The sequence below is a fragment of the Clupea harengus genome, chromosome 12, assembly GCF_900700415.2.
Source record: "Clupea harengus chromosome 12, Ch_v2.0.2, whole genome shotgun sequence".
NCBI classification, from domain to species: Eukaryota; Metazoa; Chordata; class Actinopteri; order Clupeiformes; family Clupeidae; genus Clupea; species Clupea harengus.
Window position 1 is genome coordinate 27,925,481 of NC_045163.1, and position 17,592 is coordinate 27,943,072.

The 17,592-nt window shown below is 41.3% G+C and overlaps 1 protein-coding gene across 1 annotated transcript; it reads left to right on the top strand.

Annotated features, from left to right (window-relative positions):
- The first annotated feature begins 14 nt into the window (after positions 1-14).
- LOC105898504 (sodium- and chloride-dependent GABA transporter ine-like) lies at positions 15-11,052 on the top strand. Its single transcript, XM_031578468.2, has 10 exons — positions 15-573; positions 3,057-3,191; positions 3,491-3,701; positions 4,024-4,156; positions 5,336-5,470; positions 6,470-6,573; positions 8,222-8,346; positions 9,542-9,654; positions 10,443-10,583; positions 10,916-11,052. Exons 1-10 carry the CDS (start codon positions 420-422, stop codon positions 11,045-11,047), a joined length of 1,383 nt encoding a protein of 460 aa, XP_031434328.2. The 5' UTR covers positions 15-419; the 3' UTR covers positions 11,048-11,052.
- Positions 11,053-17,592: the final 6,540 nt, after the last annotated feature.

Consider the following 17,592-nt stretch of genomic DNA (forward strand, 5'->3'; position numbering starts at 1 on the left):
ACTTCACCCCAAATTATAGCCCAAACGCTCTCTCACAGCAAGACTACGTTGTCACTCAAAATACAATGGACAACGCCCTGAAGCATTGCATATAAACAAAATGCATATATTATAATATATTATATAATTTTTGCGTAGATTAGTGTTGCACTGCAAAAAAAAAAAAAGATCCATATCAGTTATGTGTTACAGTAATGGTTAACATATGTTCCCTAAACTAAAGAGTCACCGAAGGAATGCTCCCAGGGGACATCTCAGTCTTCAGAAGATTCAGATCCACATTTCACCACAGCTTTCACCACAGCTTTCACCACAGCTTAACCTGATAGATAGCCAGACAGACAGGCAGTGTCAACGTGTGGTTCTCCTGCATTCTCTCTGCACACTTAATGTAAAGACCATACACACACATCGCCAACATGGACTCGTGCCAAGACCAGAGAGACGGTCTCAGACAGCAGCAGAGAGGCACCTGGAGCAGCCGTCTGGAGTTTGTTCTGGCGTCCATCGGCTATGCCGTGGGCCTGGGGAACGTCTGGAGGTTTCCTTACCTGTGCTACAGGAATGGGGGAGGTAAGAACGCGCTGCTGAGGAGGAAAAACACGCGTTATACACGTGTAAACGTGTGTGTGTAAGTGTGTGTGTGTGTGTGTGTGTGTGTGTGTGTGTGTGTGTGTGTGTGTGTGTGTGTGTGTGTGTGTGTGTGTGTGCACTTGTGCTCATGTACACAAAACATGGTACTATTTATGTGGTAAACTATAGAACACTGCTATATGCTCTATGGTACTATTTGTGTGGTAAACTATAGAATAATAATAATAATAATAATTTATTTTATTTGTAATGCACTCTTCATGAAGAGAAGACTGCCATATGCTCTATGGTACTATTTGTGTGGTAAACTATAGAACACTGAGGGCTGTCGACAGGGTCTACATCAAAGACTCTTTACATTTCTACTGAATTGTTAGTTAACATTTACATTTAACATAACACAACATAACATTAACATTTTTTTACTTACACTCTGCTTCTGAGTCTTTCTGGTAGAACAAGTCTGCAAACTACTTTTCATTTTCAGTACAGTAACAGAAATAATAACTAACGTAAATGCTCTGTCCCAGCAAGACTGCTTTGGCAATCAAAGTACAATGTACTAAAAAAATAACTTGTACATAGAGTATTGTTGTACTAGGACTTACAAGCAGTGCCCAGGAGGAGAAGGAAGGGGAACACTTCAATTTAGGGAACAATGTTAGCCATTAACAAAACACATGTCTTTTTTTGGTGCCTGGTTAGCTCCGCATTATTCATTTGTCAGGCCAGTATTCACCTATCTCTTATTCTCAAACGAATAGGTAATTTATCCTTGGTACATCTTTGGTCGTCTTAACCTAAGCTTACTGATGAATAACAAGCATCAAACTACAAGGTTTATAGTCTTTGAATATACTGTCTGAGTATTCTACTTATAGTGGCACAAGTAACCTGTAACCTGCAAACTTTACTTTACCAACAAACAAACTTTATTTTATCAACAAACAAACTTTACCAACAAGTCCATCTTTTTTTAAAACAAAAATGTCAAACTCGCACAAGGATTTCATCCTTTTTACTCATTAGAAAACTATCAGCCTTCACCCATAGATCGCACTATTGCGTGTGTTAAATCTACAGTAGATCGCACTATTGCGTGTGGTAAATCTACCGTAGATCGCACTATTGCGTGTGGTAAATCACACTATTGCGTGCGGTAAATTTACCGTAGATCACACTATTGCGTGTGGTAAATCTACCGTAGATCACACTATTGCGTGTGGTAAATCTACTGTAGATCACACTATTGCGTGTGGTAAATCTACTGTAGATCACACTATTGCGTGTGGTAAATCTACCGTAGATCACACTATTGCGTGTGGTAAATCTACCGTAGTTTGCACTATTGCGTGTGGTAAATCTACTGTAGATCACACTATTGCGTGTGGTAAATCTACTGTAGATCGCACTGTTGCGTGTGGTAAATCACACTATTGCGGGTGGTAAATCTACCGTAGATCACACTAATGCATGTGGTAAAGTTGCATTCCTGGGTCACTTTCTCTCATTGAGAGCCCATGACTAACATCAGTAATACTACATCTATATATACAGTACCAGTCAAAAGTTTGGACACACCTTTAATTTTTTTCATTACTTTTATTATTTTCTACATTGTAGATTAATACTGAAGACATTTTAACTACGAAAGAACACATATGGAATGATGTACTAAACAAAAAACTACCATGTAGAAAATAATAAAAGTAAAGGAAACACTTCGCAAAAAATGAGAAGGTGTGTCCAAACTTTTGACTGGTACTGTGTCTGTATTTGACCTATATGCATGTGATGACAATGCAAATATGACCACTTCTGTATAGATGGTAACAAGGCTGCCAAAAAACGAAAGAAATTTTCAACTAAAATCTGAATAATCGGTTTTATTTCAAGCATATCGTTTCTGTCTGTCAAAATAGAGCATATTTTCATCTACTACAGTGATTTACATTTTGTCAGGTTTTGAACTCAAAGTGAACCGATCTGAACAGAGCAGAGTTTGCCCTGGCTGTGCAGAGTTGTTGTGTGTGTGTGTGTGTGTGTGTGTGCGCCTGTGCAGAGTTGTGTTGTGTTGTGTGTGTGTGTGTGTGTGTGTGTGTGTGTGTGTGTGTGTGTGTGTGTGTGTGTGCGCCTGTGCAGAGTTGTGTGTGTGGTGAACATTGACAGAGAGGTACTCATACAGTATATTTCAGAAGAAGCGGTCATTGAGTGCATTTTGTATGAATGACCACAGCAGTCTAGTCTAGTTCACGTGGTCTACCGATGTGGTGTAACGCCTGTGTGTGTGTGTGTGTGTGTGTGCATGTGTGTGTGTTTCAAGTGTTTTTAAAAAGTGACTTCTGCACTAACACAAGTGAAATAGATTTAAAAAACGTTGGTGTGTTCTGTGTGTGTGTGTGTGTGTGTGTGTGTGCATGTGTGTGTGTGTGTGTGTATGTGTGTGTGTGTGTTTTCCCCAGGTGCATTCTTCATCCCGTATGTCATCATGCTGTTTCTCTGTGCACTGCCACTGTTGCTGATGGAGTTCACCGTCGGCCAGTTCACACAGTGTGGGCCTGCTCAAGCTTTTAAGAAAATATGCCCATTGCTCAAAGGTAAGATATTCATTCATCCATCCATCTATTCACCCATACTTCAGTCTCTCCACTGTGTGTGTGTGTGTGTGTGTGTGTGTGTGTGTGTGTGTGTGTGTGTGTGTGTGTGTGTGTGTGTGTGTGTGTGTGTGTGTGTGTGTGTGTGTGTGTGCGCGCGTGCGTGCGTGCGTGCGTGCGTGTGTGCGTGTGTGTGTTTGTGTGTGTGTGTGTGTGTGTGTGTGTGTGTGTGTCTTTCTGTGTGTCTGTCTGTGTGTGTGTGTGTGTGTGTGTGTGTGTGTGTGTGTGTGTGTGTATCATAGGAATTGGAATGGGCACTGTGGTGGTCTCCTTCATCCTGATTGGCTACTTCAACACCCTCATGAGCTGGATCCTCTTCTACTTCTTCAGCTCCTTCAGCTCTCCTCTGCCGTGGCAGTCATGCAACAACACGTGGAACGTTCTAGAAAACTGTTCTGTTCAGTTTACTGTCAATGACACGTTCCAACAGTCAGCCAGCCAGCAGTTTTTTAAGTAAGTACTCATCATCATCATTGTTTATTCAGGGAGAATTGACTGAGCACTGGGCTCTTTTGCAGCAATGCCCTGATTGAGGCTACATAATACATACAACAATAAATAAACAAACCATAACAAAACAAAACAGACAAAATAAATAAACAAAACACATTAAACAACTCAGAAATTAAGTATAAAAAAAAAAAATTACATAAAAGTAAAAATAATTAAATCAGAGAATCATTCACTCTAGAGTCTCTCTTAAGGTTGATGGTTTGAAACGGACTGTAAAGTTTTGTAAAGTAAAGTAAAGTAAAGTTTTGTATGTTGTGTGTAGCTACAGGCTCCTGGAAATCAGCACAGGTCTTGAAGACATGGGCAGCATACGCTGGGAACTGTTTGCTTGCCTTATTCTTGCCTGGGCGATAGAGTACTTCAGTATCTTCAAAGGGGTCAAATTCACTGGCAAGGTATGTCCATGATTTCCTGTCTTCCTGTTCTCGTCTTTCTCATCTGTCAGCAGTGAGTTGCTAGCCTGACGATGTCATACTCATTATTCTAGTCAGAATATGAGTCTGATATCGCTCCATTGGGCTGTGATTATGGGGCGTGTTTCAACCGAACCAGGAGAAAAAATGCCTCTTCGCTCAATTGGTTACCTACAACCAATCAGAACAACTTAGTATGTGACCAGGGCCAGCTGATAAATTAAACTTTTACCGGATCCCGTAGGAAGGAAGGCAAAAACATATTTTCGATTGACAAATGCCTTGATCGCGTTTCTCTGTTCCTCTTTCAAAATGAATGCACTGTCAATGTCTAAATGGACTCGAATCTATACATTTCAGCTCTCCAGCGGCAGCCATGTTTGTTGAAAACGAATTCAACTTGTGTGTTGGTGACGTGCTTGATTACGTTACTGTTGATGATCTGTCCATCATCGTATAAAGCCCGCCTTGACAATTTGATTGGTCCGGCAATTTCTGTCCGAAAATAATTTCTCCCCAATGGAGTAATGCCAGACCGAACTTCCCGACTTCAAATGTTGTGGGCGGGGCTAAGTTCGGTCTGGTATCCAGGCTAGTGAGTTGCAGCAAGGCAGGTAGAACGACCCAGAAAGAGCAATCAAACCAAATAAAAGTAATACAAAATCTCAAAACATGGTTGATAAATAACCAAAAATGTGATCACTAGTGGGTAAGCAGTAGAACTTGTATATTGGGATTGTATTTTATTTTATTGTATCTTATTTATTTATTTATTTTGTATTTATTGTCAATGTTCTGTTTGATATATACGTTAATGCCTTTTTTAGGTTGTATAGCCTTTTTCACTCTGGCAGGGGGACTGCCAATGGAAACTAGCCTTTTGGCTATAATTGGGTGCATTTACATTTTAATGTTCATGAATGTACACTGTCCCTCTCTAAACAAATTGATTGATTGATTGATTGAAACATTCATAGAATTAGAAAGATTCTACTGTAGCAACCCTGTGTAGCATGTGTTCCATAATAGAATGTCACCATGTACCATGAACCACAGCCCACAACTCTGTGCCATCTGTCATGGCAACAGCTGTGTGGAATACACCCTCTCCGTCCTCCAGAGGTGTAGCCTACTTCACTGAGCTGTGTCCCTCCCCTACAGGTAGTGTATTTCACGGCGCTGTTTCCCTACGCCATCCTCTTCATCCTTCTGGTGTTTACCACCAGACTGCCGGGGGCCACAGACGGCATCCTCTTCTTCCTCACGCCTAAATGGCACAAACTGAAAGAGGTCCAGGTGAGGACCTTACACACACACACACACACACACACACACACACACACACCAACACACACACACACACATGAATGAGGTCCAGGTGAGGACCTCACACACACACACATGAATGAGGTCCAGGTGAGGACCTCACACACACACACACACACACACACACACACATGAATGAGGTCCAGGTGAGGACCTCACACACACACACCAACACACACACACACACACACACACACATGAATGAGGTCCAGGTGAGGACCTCACACACACACACACACACACACACACACACACACACACACATGAATGAGGTCCAGGTAAGGACCTCACACACACACACACCAACACACACATGAATGAGGTCCAGGTGAGGACCTCACACACACACACACACCAACACACACATGAATGAGGTCCAGGTGAGGACCTCACACACACACACACACACACACACCAACACACACATGAATGAGGTCCAGGTGAGGACCTCACACACACACACCAACACACACACACACACACACACACACATGAATGAGGTCCAGGTGAGGACCTCACACACACACACACACACACACACACACACACACATGAATGAGGTCCAGGTAAGGACCTCACACACACACACACCAACACACACATGAATGAGGTCCAGGTGAGGACCTCACACACACACACACACCAACACACACATGAATGAGGTCCAGGTGAGGACCTCACACACACACACACACACACACACCAACACACACATGAATGAGGTCCAGGTGAGGACCTCACACACACACACACACACACACACCATCACACACATGAATGAGGTCCAGGTAAGGACCTCACACACACACACACACCAACACAAACGTGTGTCACTGTCAATCATAATCGATATTCTTAGGAAAATGTAATTTTGCAATAAAACCACTAACCAAGCAGTCCTCTTCTGCAGTGTCTGAATTATGGTTATTAACCCTTAACCATTCAACTGCACCCTTCCCCCTCTCTCAGGTCTGGATCGATGCCCTTTCACAAATCTTCTTCTCCATCGGTGTGGGGTTTGGAGTCATGATCTCAATGGCCAGCTACAACAACTTCAACAACAACATCCTCAGGTTGTAAAAAAACAGCAGGGACATACAGGTTTTTGATCAAAACTAGCGAGTTTTGTTGACAAAAACAAAGATGCTTTAAGACTTTACTGTTAGCTGCAAGACTGAAAAACTATATTTTGCCCATTTTGTTTTGTTCTCCATGGCCAGCTACAACAACAACAACAACAACAACTTTCTCAGGTTGTAAAAGGGCTCAAGAAGTAGACTAATGTTGATTGGGAAATATGGATTTTCACCTGACAAATGTCTTTTTGTTAGATTTATTTGCCATTTATAAGCATAAGTAATTAAACACATTGCTATGGGGGAAAAAGATAAAACATATTCAGAGCTTAAAGTTTAGATAGAAGTGATGCCAGTGAATAGAGGTAAAATAGGAAATAGCAATTAGATAGAGTCAGCAGTAGGGTTGGGTACCGAGAACCGGTACCAATATGGAACCGGTTCCAATACAACCGGTACCTACCCGGACTGAAATGCAACGCAGATTTCGGTGCTTCATTTCGGTGCCTGAGCCAATTGAAAACGGTTGCTAGGCAGATTCCGCGGGGCACATGTAAAACTGCCCCAGCTCCCAATGTAAACTTTGTCCTGTGTCGCTCACGCTCATTGGTGTTTTCATAGCAACAGTCTTATGACAGTGAAGAGCATGCAGCATTTCACAGAGCAAGCACAAACAGAACTAGCCATCAACCTTTTAACAGAGAAAATACCGAAAGGTAAACGGTCAAAAGTGTGGCTGTATTTCGCACCAAAATATTCAAACATCGCGACGTGCAGCAAATGCAACAAAACAATTGCGTGAAAAGAGTGGAGAGAAGGCAAAGAGTCAACGGCAGATCAGCAACCGAAGACTGAAAAAATAAACGGAGATGACAGCTATACTTAACCTACGGTAGTCTCTTAAAGGGGCAGTACACATTTTCTCGTACTCAGTGTGTTCAAGTAACAAGATTAACTATAAACAAGATAGAAAAGATAGGTATAAACAAATCATAAAATGGTGAAATTTCATGAAATAAATGCAAACAAAATAATACATTTTTGACTCCAAAGGCAAATATGCTCATATTTTTGCAAAAGAAGTTTGAAGCTGTTTTTTGTATTTATTTATATTTATTTAAGTATACTATAAACTGTTGTTTACAGTTAATATAATGTTCATAGTTTGAAGTTAAAAAGTTTGAAGCCAAGTGTTTTGTATGTATTTATATTTATAATATACTTTAAACAGTTAATATATTGTTCAATTTGAAGAAAAAAAATTGAATTGAACAAAAGAATTGCTGAAGTATTGAAGCTGTAGTGTGTGTACAGAGTGTGTGTGTGTGTGTTTTGTATTTATTTGTATTTATTTAAGTATAGTCTAAACTTTTGTTAACAGTTCATATATTATTTAAGTTTTAAGTTAAAAGGTGTTTTGTATTTATTTATATATATAATCTATTTTAAACAGTTCATATATTTGGCAATAAAGCCTTTCTTAAATGTTGTCAATCGTAAACATTTTTTTATTTTTTATAAAAGTATCGGTTCCGGCACCGGTATCGTTTTAAAAGTATCGGTTATGTACCGGTATCGGATAAAAACCAAACGATACCCATCCCTAGTCAGCAGTGTGTGATGTAATCAATCCTCTCCTCTTTAGAGATGCTCTCGTCGTGATCGTGGCCAACTCAGCCACCAGTGTGTTCTCCGGGTTCGTGGTCTTTTCTGCGCTTGGATACATGGCTCACATACGCAGTGTCACCATAGAGGATCTTGCTGTTGAAGGTAATTTGTGATGCATAAAACGGATGGGTATTGTAGATGACCCTGTTTATCCAGTGTGAAATTGTATATTTTGTATGTTAAATTTGGTGTAAAGGACCCTTTTCATTTTAGATACTAAGAATTGTATTTTGTTAAAACGAAAGACTTTTATTTCGTTAATGTGACCTGTGACGTGGATGTTGAGAGGTGAAAAGGGTTGCCCGCTGAAAAGGCACTGTGAGTTAGTTCTCTTAACAGTTCAAGGTTTGCTACTCTACTAAAAGAGATGACAAGCTCTTACATTTAGTCATTTAGCAGACGCTTTTATCCAAAGCGACTTACATATGTGCAACTTACAATGTATACACATTTTACATTGATGGCACACTGCACATCAGGAGCAAATAGGGATTCAGTGTTTTGCTCAAGGACACTTCGACAGGGAATCGAACTTAGCAACCTTCTGATTACTAAACGACTTCTCTACCTCCTGCGCCACTCCCGCTCTTACGGTGTTCACGGTAATGTGTTTCATACAGTTTAATAAACGCAACAGTTTTATAACATCAGTCGTCGAGCCATCATTTGGTAGAGATAGCTACAGGTATGTCTATTCATTCACTTGTGTTTTAACACTCACTGAAATCAGCGGATGAATTTTGGGGTCACATATTAACTGTCTAACTCTGTCACTGAAATCAGGGGATACATTTTGGGGTCACATATTAACTGTCTAACTCTCACTGAAGTCAGCGGATGAATTTTGGGGTCACATATTAACTGCCTAACTCTCACTGAAGTCAGAGGATGAATTTTGGGGTCACATATTAACTGTCTAACTCTCACTGAAATCAGCGGATGAATTTTGGGGTCACATATTAACTGTCTAACTCTCACTGAAGTCAGAGGATGAATTTTGGGGTCACATATTAACTGTCTAACACTCACTGAAGTCAGAGGATGAATTTTGGGGTCACATATTAACTGTCTAACACTCACTGAAATCAGCAGATGAATTTTGGGGTCACATATTAACTGTCTAACTCTCTCTGAAATCAGAGGATGAATTTTGGGGTCACATATTAACTGTCTAACTCTCACTGAAGTCAGAGGATGAATTTTGGGGTCACATATTAACTGTCTATCTCTCACTGAAATCAGCGGATGAATTTTGGGGTCACATATGAACTGTCTCTCTCTCTCTCTCTCTCTCCAGGGCCAGGCCTTGCGTTTGTGGTTTATCCTGAGATCTTGGCCACCCTGCCCGTTCCCCAGCTATGGGCTTTTCTCTTCTTCCTCATGCTGCTCTGCCTGGGATTGGACAGTCAGGTAACACACACACTCACGTAAACAAACAGTGAGGTAACATACACTCACGTAAACAAACAGTCAGGTAACACACACTCACGTAAACAAACAGTCAGGTAACACACACACTCACGTAAACAAACAGTCAGGTAACACACACTCACGTAAACAAACAGTCAGGTGACACACACTGATGTAAACAAACAGTCAGGTGACCTGACACACACTCACGTAAACAAACAGTCAGGTAACACACACTCACGTAAACAAACAGTCAGGTAAAACACACACTCACGTAAACAAACAGTCAGGTAACACACACTCACGTAAACAAACAGTCAGGTGACCTGACACACACTCACGTAAACAAACAGTCAGGTGACACACACTCACGTAAACAAACAGTCAGGTAACACACACTCACGTAAACAAACAGTCAGGTAAAACACACACTCACGCAAACAAACAGTCAGGTAACACACACTCACGTAAACAAACAGTCAGGTGACACACACTCACGTAAACAAACAGTCAGGTAACACACACTCACGTAAACAAACAGTCAGGTAAAACACACACTCACGCAAACAAACAGTCAGGTAACACACACTCACGTAAACAAACATTGAGGTAACACACACTCACGTAAACAAACAGTCAGGTAACACACACACTCATGTAAACAAACAGTCAGGTAAAACACACACTCACGTAAACAAACAGTCAGGTGACACACACTCACGTAAACAAACAGTCAGGTGACACACACAAACAAACCACTCGTTTGCTCAAGTCTCTGCTTCCTGCAGTTTGCCCACTTAGAGCTGCTGGTCACCACGGTGATGGACGGGGTTGGTCCGAAGCTGCCCCCAGCTCTGAGACAAAAGGAGGTCGTGGTGCTTTTGGTGTGTTTACCCAGCTTCCTGGTGGGCCTGCCCTGTGTTTTCCAGGTAGCTCATACACTTCCTGGCTTGTAGTGACTCTATGTGATCCTCCTCTTACTCCATCCAAGATTAGGGCCAGATTAGGGCCAGATTAGGGTCAGATTAGGGCCAGATTAGGGCTAGATTAGGGCCAGATTAGGGGCTAGATTAGGGCCAGATTAGGGCAGATATAAATAAATAAACTGAAAGATAATTCGAGAAATGTACCAAAGTGACTAAGTAAAAAAGTGAAATAATTATAATTATAATAACCGAAACTATAATAATATTATACACCTGGTTGCAAGTTTCCCTTGTAATGGCTTGCACTTCCCTGACTAGCTCACTTGCACCCACAGGGCGGGGTCTACATGTTTCAGCTGCTGGACCACTACACTGTCGCAGTCTCCATTCTCGTGATAGCTGTGCTGGAAATTGCTGCCATCAGCTGGATATTAGGTAGTACTGTACCGTCGTTAAAAGTCATGTGATATTATGGCCCAATCGCGATGGTTCTGAAACCCCACTCTCTTTGAAAGCCTGATTTATCCCAAACAGCTCCATCTGTTCAAGGCATGTATTGCTTTGTGTTGTTTCTCATTAATGCCTTCCACATGATCCAAGTCTCTTTTATATTTCAAGGAATGCAAAGATTTTCCATGATGCTCACCATGATTTTGGGAAAACCTCCAAATATCTACTTCAAGATTTGCTGGTTGATTCTCACGCCACTGCTGGTGCTGGTGAGTTACAACTCCATGTTTCATTAGGCAAACTTCTTTTCAATTTCAGTCTGGATTTAAATGACAATATACTCATCATTCCCAGACATTAAATTATATTCTCTTTATCATATGTTCTGTGCCTTGTTCCAAGTGATCCTGTTGCTTTCTGTTGCCTGCAGTTTTCGTTATGTATGTATGTATGTATGTATGTATGTATGTATGTATGTATGTATATATATTTGTGTGTGTGTGTATACAGGCTATATTGGTCACAAGTATAGTGCAGCACACTCCTCCTCACCATGTGTGTGTGTGTGTGTGTGTGTGTGGGTGTGTGTGTGTGTGCGTGCGTGCGTGCGTGCGTGCGTGCGTGCGTGCGTGTGTGTACACAGGCTATATTGGTCACAAGTATAGTGCAGCACACTCCTCTGACCATGTGTGTGTGTGTGTGTGTGTGTGTGTGTGTGTGTGTGTGTGTGTGTGTGTGTGTGTCTGTACACAGGCTATATTGGTCACAAGTATAGTGCAGCACACTCCTCCTCGCTATGGGAAGTGGTACCAGTTCCCTGATTGGTCGAGAGCTGTGGGCTGGATGTTCACTATGGGCTCCATCCTGTGCATCCCCCTGGGAGCCGCCCATGAGCTGTACTCCAGGAAGGGCTCACTAATGGAGGTATATTATTATTATTATTATATTACACTATATTATACTATATTACATGAGCTGTACTCCAGGAAGGGCTCACTAATGGAGGTATATTATTATATTATATTATATTACACTATATTACATGAGCTGTACTCCAGGAAGGGTTCACTAATGGAGGTATATTACTATTATTACATTATATTACATTATATTATATTATATTATATTATACTATATTACATGAGCTGTACTCCAGGAAGGGCTCACTAATGGAGGTATATTATTATTATTATTACATTATATTATATTATATTATATTACATTATATTATATTATATTATATTGTATTATATTATATCATACTATATTATATATAGTGAGATAAGATTGCACTTTATTGTCATTGTGCAGACTACAGGTAGAAAGCTGATGAAATGCAGTGAGCATCTTGCTAGATACACAAAAGCAGCCTTTTCCCTGATCTCTGCTCTCCTCCACAGAGACTCCGAGCTTCACTCGAACCCAGACTGGAGCTGGAGGTTCTCCGAGCTTCACTAGAACCCAAAATGGAGCTGGAGGTTCTCAGAGCTTCAGTAGAACCCAGACTGGAGTTGGAGGTTCTCAGAGGATCCCATCAAGAACAGGAGATCTGCTTAGGCAGCAGACCTGACCAAGCCTGATTGCAGCCTGAGGCAGGACGGGAATCTTTGGAATGTAAAAACACAGATGACCTTCTAGTTGCAATTACACATTAGGTGTGGGTCAGTTAGATTATGCCTCTAGCAACATTCCAGAACTGCATTGTTCCATTTGGTTGACCTGTCCGCACCCCTGCTTATCTCTTTCACTTGTCTCTGGTTTTCTCCCTGTGCTTTTCCATGCAAGGGTTAAACTAGGGGCAGGAGAATGGATTTAAGAGTGTGATATTGCATTAGAAGATGATTTATTTGTCATATTTGGGTCCATTTGAATGGTCTCAGTCTGAGTGGTACAGTGGTCTCAGTCCTGTAGCAGAATAGATTAGTCTTAACATGGATCTTAGAAACATGATAATTCTGGTCTCTGTGGGTTGTAGGTAACCTCCCTCTGGTCAAACCCCCTCGTTAGGTGACAACCCCCTCGTTAGGTGACAACCCCCTCCAGTTGTCTGTTTGACTCCCTATTATAAACCCCACTGTCCATGTGATTAATTATTATACCGGATGTAGGGCTAAATTAAATGGGTATTTAAGGGGAAGATGGTCAAAGGACTTGGGTATTCTGTAAACAGAGCCTCCCGCACTCTATGTGTGTGTGTGTGAGTGTGTGTGTGTGTGTGTGTGTGTGTGTGTGTGTGTGTGTGTGTGTGTGTATAGTCATCATCCTCTGAGCAGCCAGGTATGTTCATACACTCTCAATGTTTGGATATTTCATATGTTTCTTTTGTATTTGTAACTTTAGATAATTCACTTAACTCGTTTTGAATATGTAACTGTATTAGTAACTTGTACCTGACTAAATAAAGTGTGATGCTCTAATCCACTGTGGCCTCACAAGAGAAGTATTACTAGGGAATGGTGTTTCCGCAACGGCTGGCTAGGATTAGTTTCAAACCGAAATGCAGTGATGTAAGTCTTGAGGTATTTGGCTAATCACCTGGGCTGGGCACGCTGCAGTGATATAAGTCCTGAGGTACCTGGCTAATCACCTGGGCTAGACACGCTGCAGTGATATAAGTCTTGAGATACCTGGCTAATCACCTGGGCACGCTGCAGCAGCACTGTTCTATTGTATTATACAGCGGTGGATTGCCCATCAGCCTCTCTACTGGATCGAATGGTTATACTAAGATCGTACAGCAGCCTGGAAACTCGGCACCTCAACCAACTCGGCCTAACATGCTTTCAAGCCCCGTCACAGCTCTGTAGCCTCTGAGTTAGTCTCCAGAACTAGTAAGATTGTGTCCGTGGAATATGGCAAAAGATAGAAATCGGCCGTGGGCTAAATCCCGTGCGACACTATTCCTAGAAGAAACCAGTTATTAAAAAGTAAGAGGGGTACTCGTCAAAACAGATTGTAGGCATCCAAATAAATGGCCCTAGGTCAGCCTACCTAATGGGTAGCAATTAGTGCTGTCAAACGTTTCAAATATTTAATCGCGATTAATCGCATTTATGTCATAGTTAACTCAAAATTAATCGCGATTAATTGCACATTTTTATCTATTCTAAATGTCCCTTCATTTATTTATTTTTTCCATCATTTGATTTTTATTTGAATGCCCTTATCAACATGGACAAGTGGATTGGCTTGCTTTATGCAAATGTTTTATTTTATTGAAAACCAACATTGCCAAAGCGGTACAAAATAAAATTATAAAGTGCACATTTCAGGTAAACAAGGACTCAGCCTATAGTGCAGTTAAACCATGGCCTAATATTGTATTTTTTTGTTCAAGTTTGCTGGGAACATAGCAGTCAGGCCTCTTATTTCAGAAACAATGAACCGTAACAGTTAGGTTACCAATAAAAGGTAAGCCTACTACTTCTTTGCTTTCAGCCAGCTGCCTGTTGACATTTTCAGACAACAGTGAAGCTCGCTTCTTTTGCACAACACAACTTTTAAAAGTAAACTTTCCATTCAGAAGCTTTTAATCATACATTTCGCCGTATGGCGCTCACCATTCACTCAAACCGTAACGTTAGCCTACTACACAGTTTGCGAGGCCAAAAAGAACGTTTATCTAAAAAAAAATTAAACATTTTTATTTTTATTTTTTATTTTTTTTTAAATATCTTGCGTTAATCTCGCGATAAAAAAATGAACGGCGTTAAATTGGGTTTGCGTTAACGCCGTTAATAACGCGTTAAACTGACAGCACTAGTAGCAATATAACATTAAAGTTCCTAATTGAGTGGAGTCAGATTAATTCAGTTTTACCAAGACAGGGTCCTTTAATAAATATCATATTTCAGCAAAGAGCAGAGAGACGAACACGCAGAAACCTTGGGCCACTCCCAGTTCCGCCATTGGTTTGGAAAAGTGGTTCCTTACATTACACAGCTGAATATGAGGATACACACACACACACACACACACACACACACAGGTCTGACTCTCCACCGTGGACTGAGCCTATACTAACTCAGTTAAGTGGTAGTGAAGTAGTAAACATTCTGAGCTTCAGCCTTCTGTGGCAGTAGCCTGCAGGCTTCGGTGTAAAGACTTTTTAATGTCATTGTAGTTCATGTAAATATATAATTATCTGAATGCATGTCTAACTTCAACCCGTTTTAATGTCATTGTAGTTCATATACTGTAGATATCTAATTATCTAAATGCATGTCTAACTTCAACCCTTTTTAATGTCATTGTAGTTCATATAGATATCTAATTATCTAAATGCATGTCTAACTTCAACCCTTTTTAATGGAATTTTAGTTAATGTAAATATCTAATTATCTAAATGCATGTCTAACTTCAACCCTCTTTAATCAAATCAAATTAATTCAAACTTTATTTGTACGGCGCATTTCAGGGCGGGGGGGGGGGGAGTTTACAAACACTTGTAAAGTCACACAGATTTTCAGAGATAAATAAACAGGAAATGACATACTAACCATTAGTGAGGACTCGCGCTGCTGCATTCTGTATTGTTTGTAGTTGACTAATGGCTTTTTTTGGAGACCAGACAAGCGAGTTACAGTAGTCTAGCCTGTTCGTGATAAACGCGTGCATCAGTCTTTCAGTGTCAGCCTGAGAGAGAAATGTTGCACCTTAGCAATGTTTCTTAAGTGATAAAAAGATGTTTTAATTATATTTTTGATATGGCACCTATGTTTCTGGCTTGGTGCTAGTGTTTTTAAATGTGCAGATAGTTTCTCTCTTTCGTTTTTTTTTCACCAATGGCTAATACCTCTGTTTTATCTTGGTTGAGCTGGAGAGAGTTTTGTGACATCCATACATTTATATCAGGAATGCAATTTACCAAACAATCAAATCAAATCAAATCAAATCAAATCAAATCAAATCAACCTTTATTTGTACGGCGCATTTCATACACGGAGGTAACACAATGCGCCTCACAGTAGGAAAGAAAAAAGGGGGGGGGGTTACAAACACTTGAGTGATAGGCGAGATCAAAGAGGTATGTCTTAAGTGCATGTTTAAAGGTTTCAACCGTTTCAGCCATTCTTAGGTATTCTGGCAGAGTGTTCCAAAGGCTGGGGGCATAGAAACTAAAAGCTGCTTTCCCATGTCTCTTTGTCCTGGCTTTTGTTAGGAGTTCAGTGCCGGAGGACCTCAGGGATCTACTGGGTGTGTACCTTGAGAGCATGTCTGTTATATATTCAGGTGCATGACTATGGAGTGATTTATAGACTAGTAAGAGAATCTTGAAATCTATTCTGAAACCAGGTAACCAGTGCAGTGATTTTAATACTGGTGTGATGTGCGCTCTCCGTCTTGTTTTAGTGAGGACTCGCGCTGCTGCATTCTGTATTGTTTGTAGTTGACTAATGTTTTTTTTTGGTAGAACAGACAAAAGCGGGTTACAGTAGTCTAGCCTGCTCGTGATAAACGCGTGCATCAGTCTTTCAGTGTCCGCCTGAGCAATCAATAGAGCTGTAGTTGTTGGGTGTTACAGAAATATAGAGCTGGTGTCTAATGGACCTAATGTCATTGTAGTTCATGTAAATATCACATTTTCTAAATGCATGTCTAACTTCAAACCACTGGTGGCGCTAGAGTGCTTGAAAGGTTCAGGGGAGGGGCCAAAATGTCCAGGGGAGGAGCCACAAGGTTCAGGGGAGGGTCCAAAAGGTTCAGGGGAGGAGCCAAACGGTTCAGGGGAGGATCCAACCGGTTCAGGGGAGGATCCAACCGGTTCAGGGGAGGGTCCAAAAGCGCCCAAATTGAAAACTCCACCTCTGGACGGGCACCTCCTGTGCTTGGACCCCAGAGAACAGGAGTGATGCATTCAGTGTAAAAGTGTGTGTGGTCTTGGTCTCTGGTATATTTGTGTTAGACATTGCTGTGGGTGTATCAACAGACCTTGACATCCCATAGTCAAATCCCACCACAGCTCTCTCCAAAATACTCTCACTTTGGGTCCCACCTCTCAGTCACTTTGGGTCCCACCTCTCAGTCACTTTGGGTCCCACCTCTCAGTCACTTTGGGTCCCACCTCTCAGTCACTTTGGGTCCCACCTAGGGTTGGGTACCGAGAACCGGTACCAATATGGAACCGGTTCTAATACAACCGGTACCTACCCGGACCGAAATGCAACGCAGATTTCGGTGCTTCATTTCGGTGCCTGAGCCAATTGAAAACGGTTGCTAGGCAGATTCCGCGGGGCACATGTAAAACTGCCCCAGCTCCCAATGTAAACTTTGTCCTGTGTCGCTCACGCTCATTGGTGTTTTCATAGCAACAGTCTTATGACAGTGAAGAGCATGCAGCAGTTCACAGAGCAAGCACAAACAGAACTAGCCATCAACCTTTTAACAGAGAAAATACCGAAAGGTAAACGGTCAAAAGTGTGGCTGTATTTCGCACCAAAATATTCAAACATCGCGACGTGCAGCAAATGCAACAAAACAATTGCGTGAAAAGAGTGGAGAGAAGGCAAAGAGTCAACGGCAGATCAGCAACCGAAGACTGAAAAATAAACGGAGATGACAG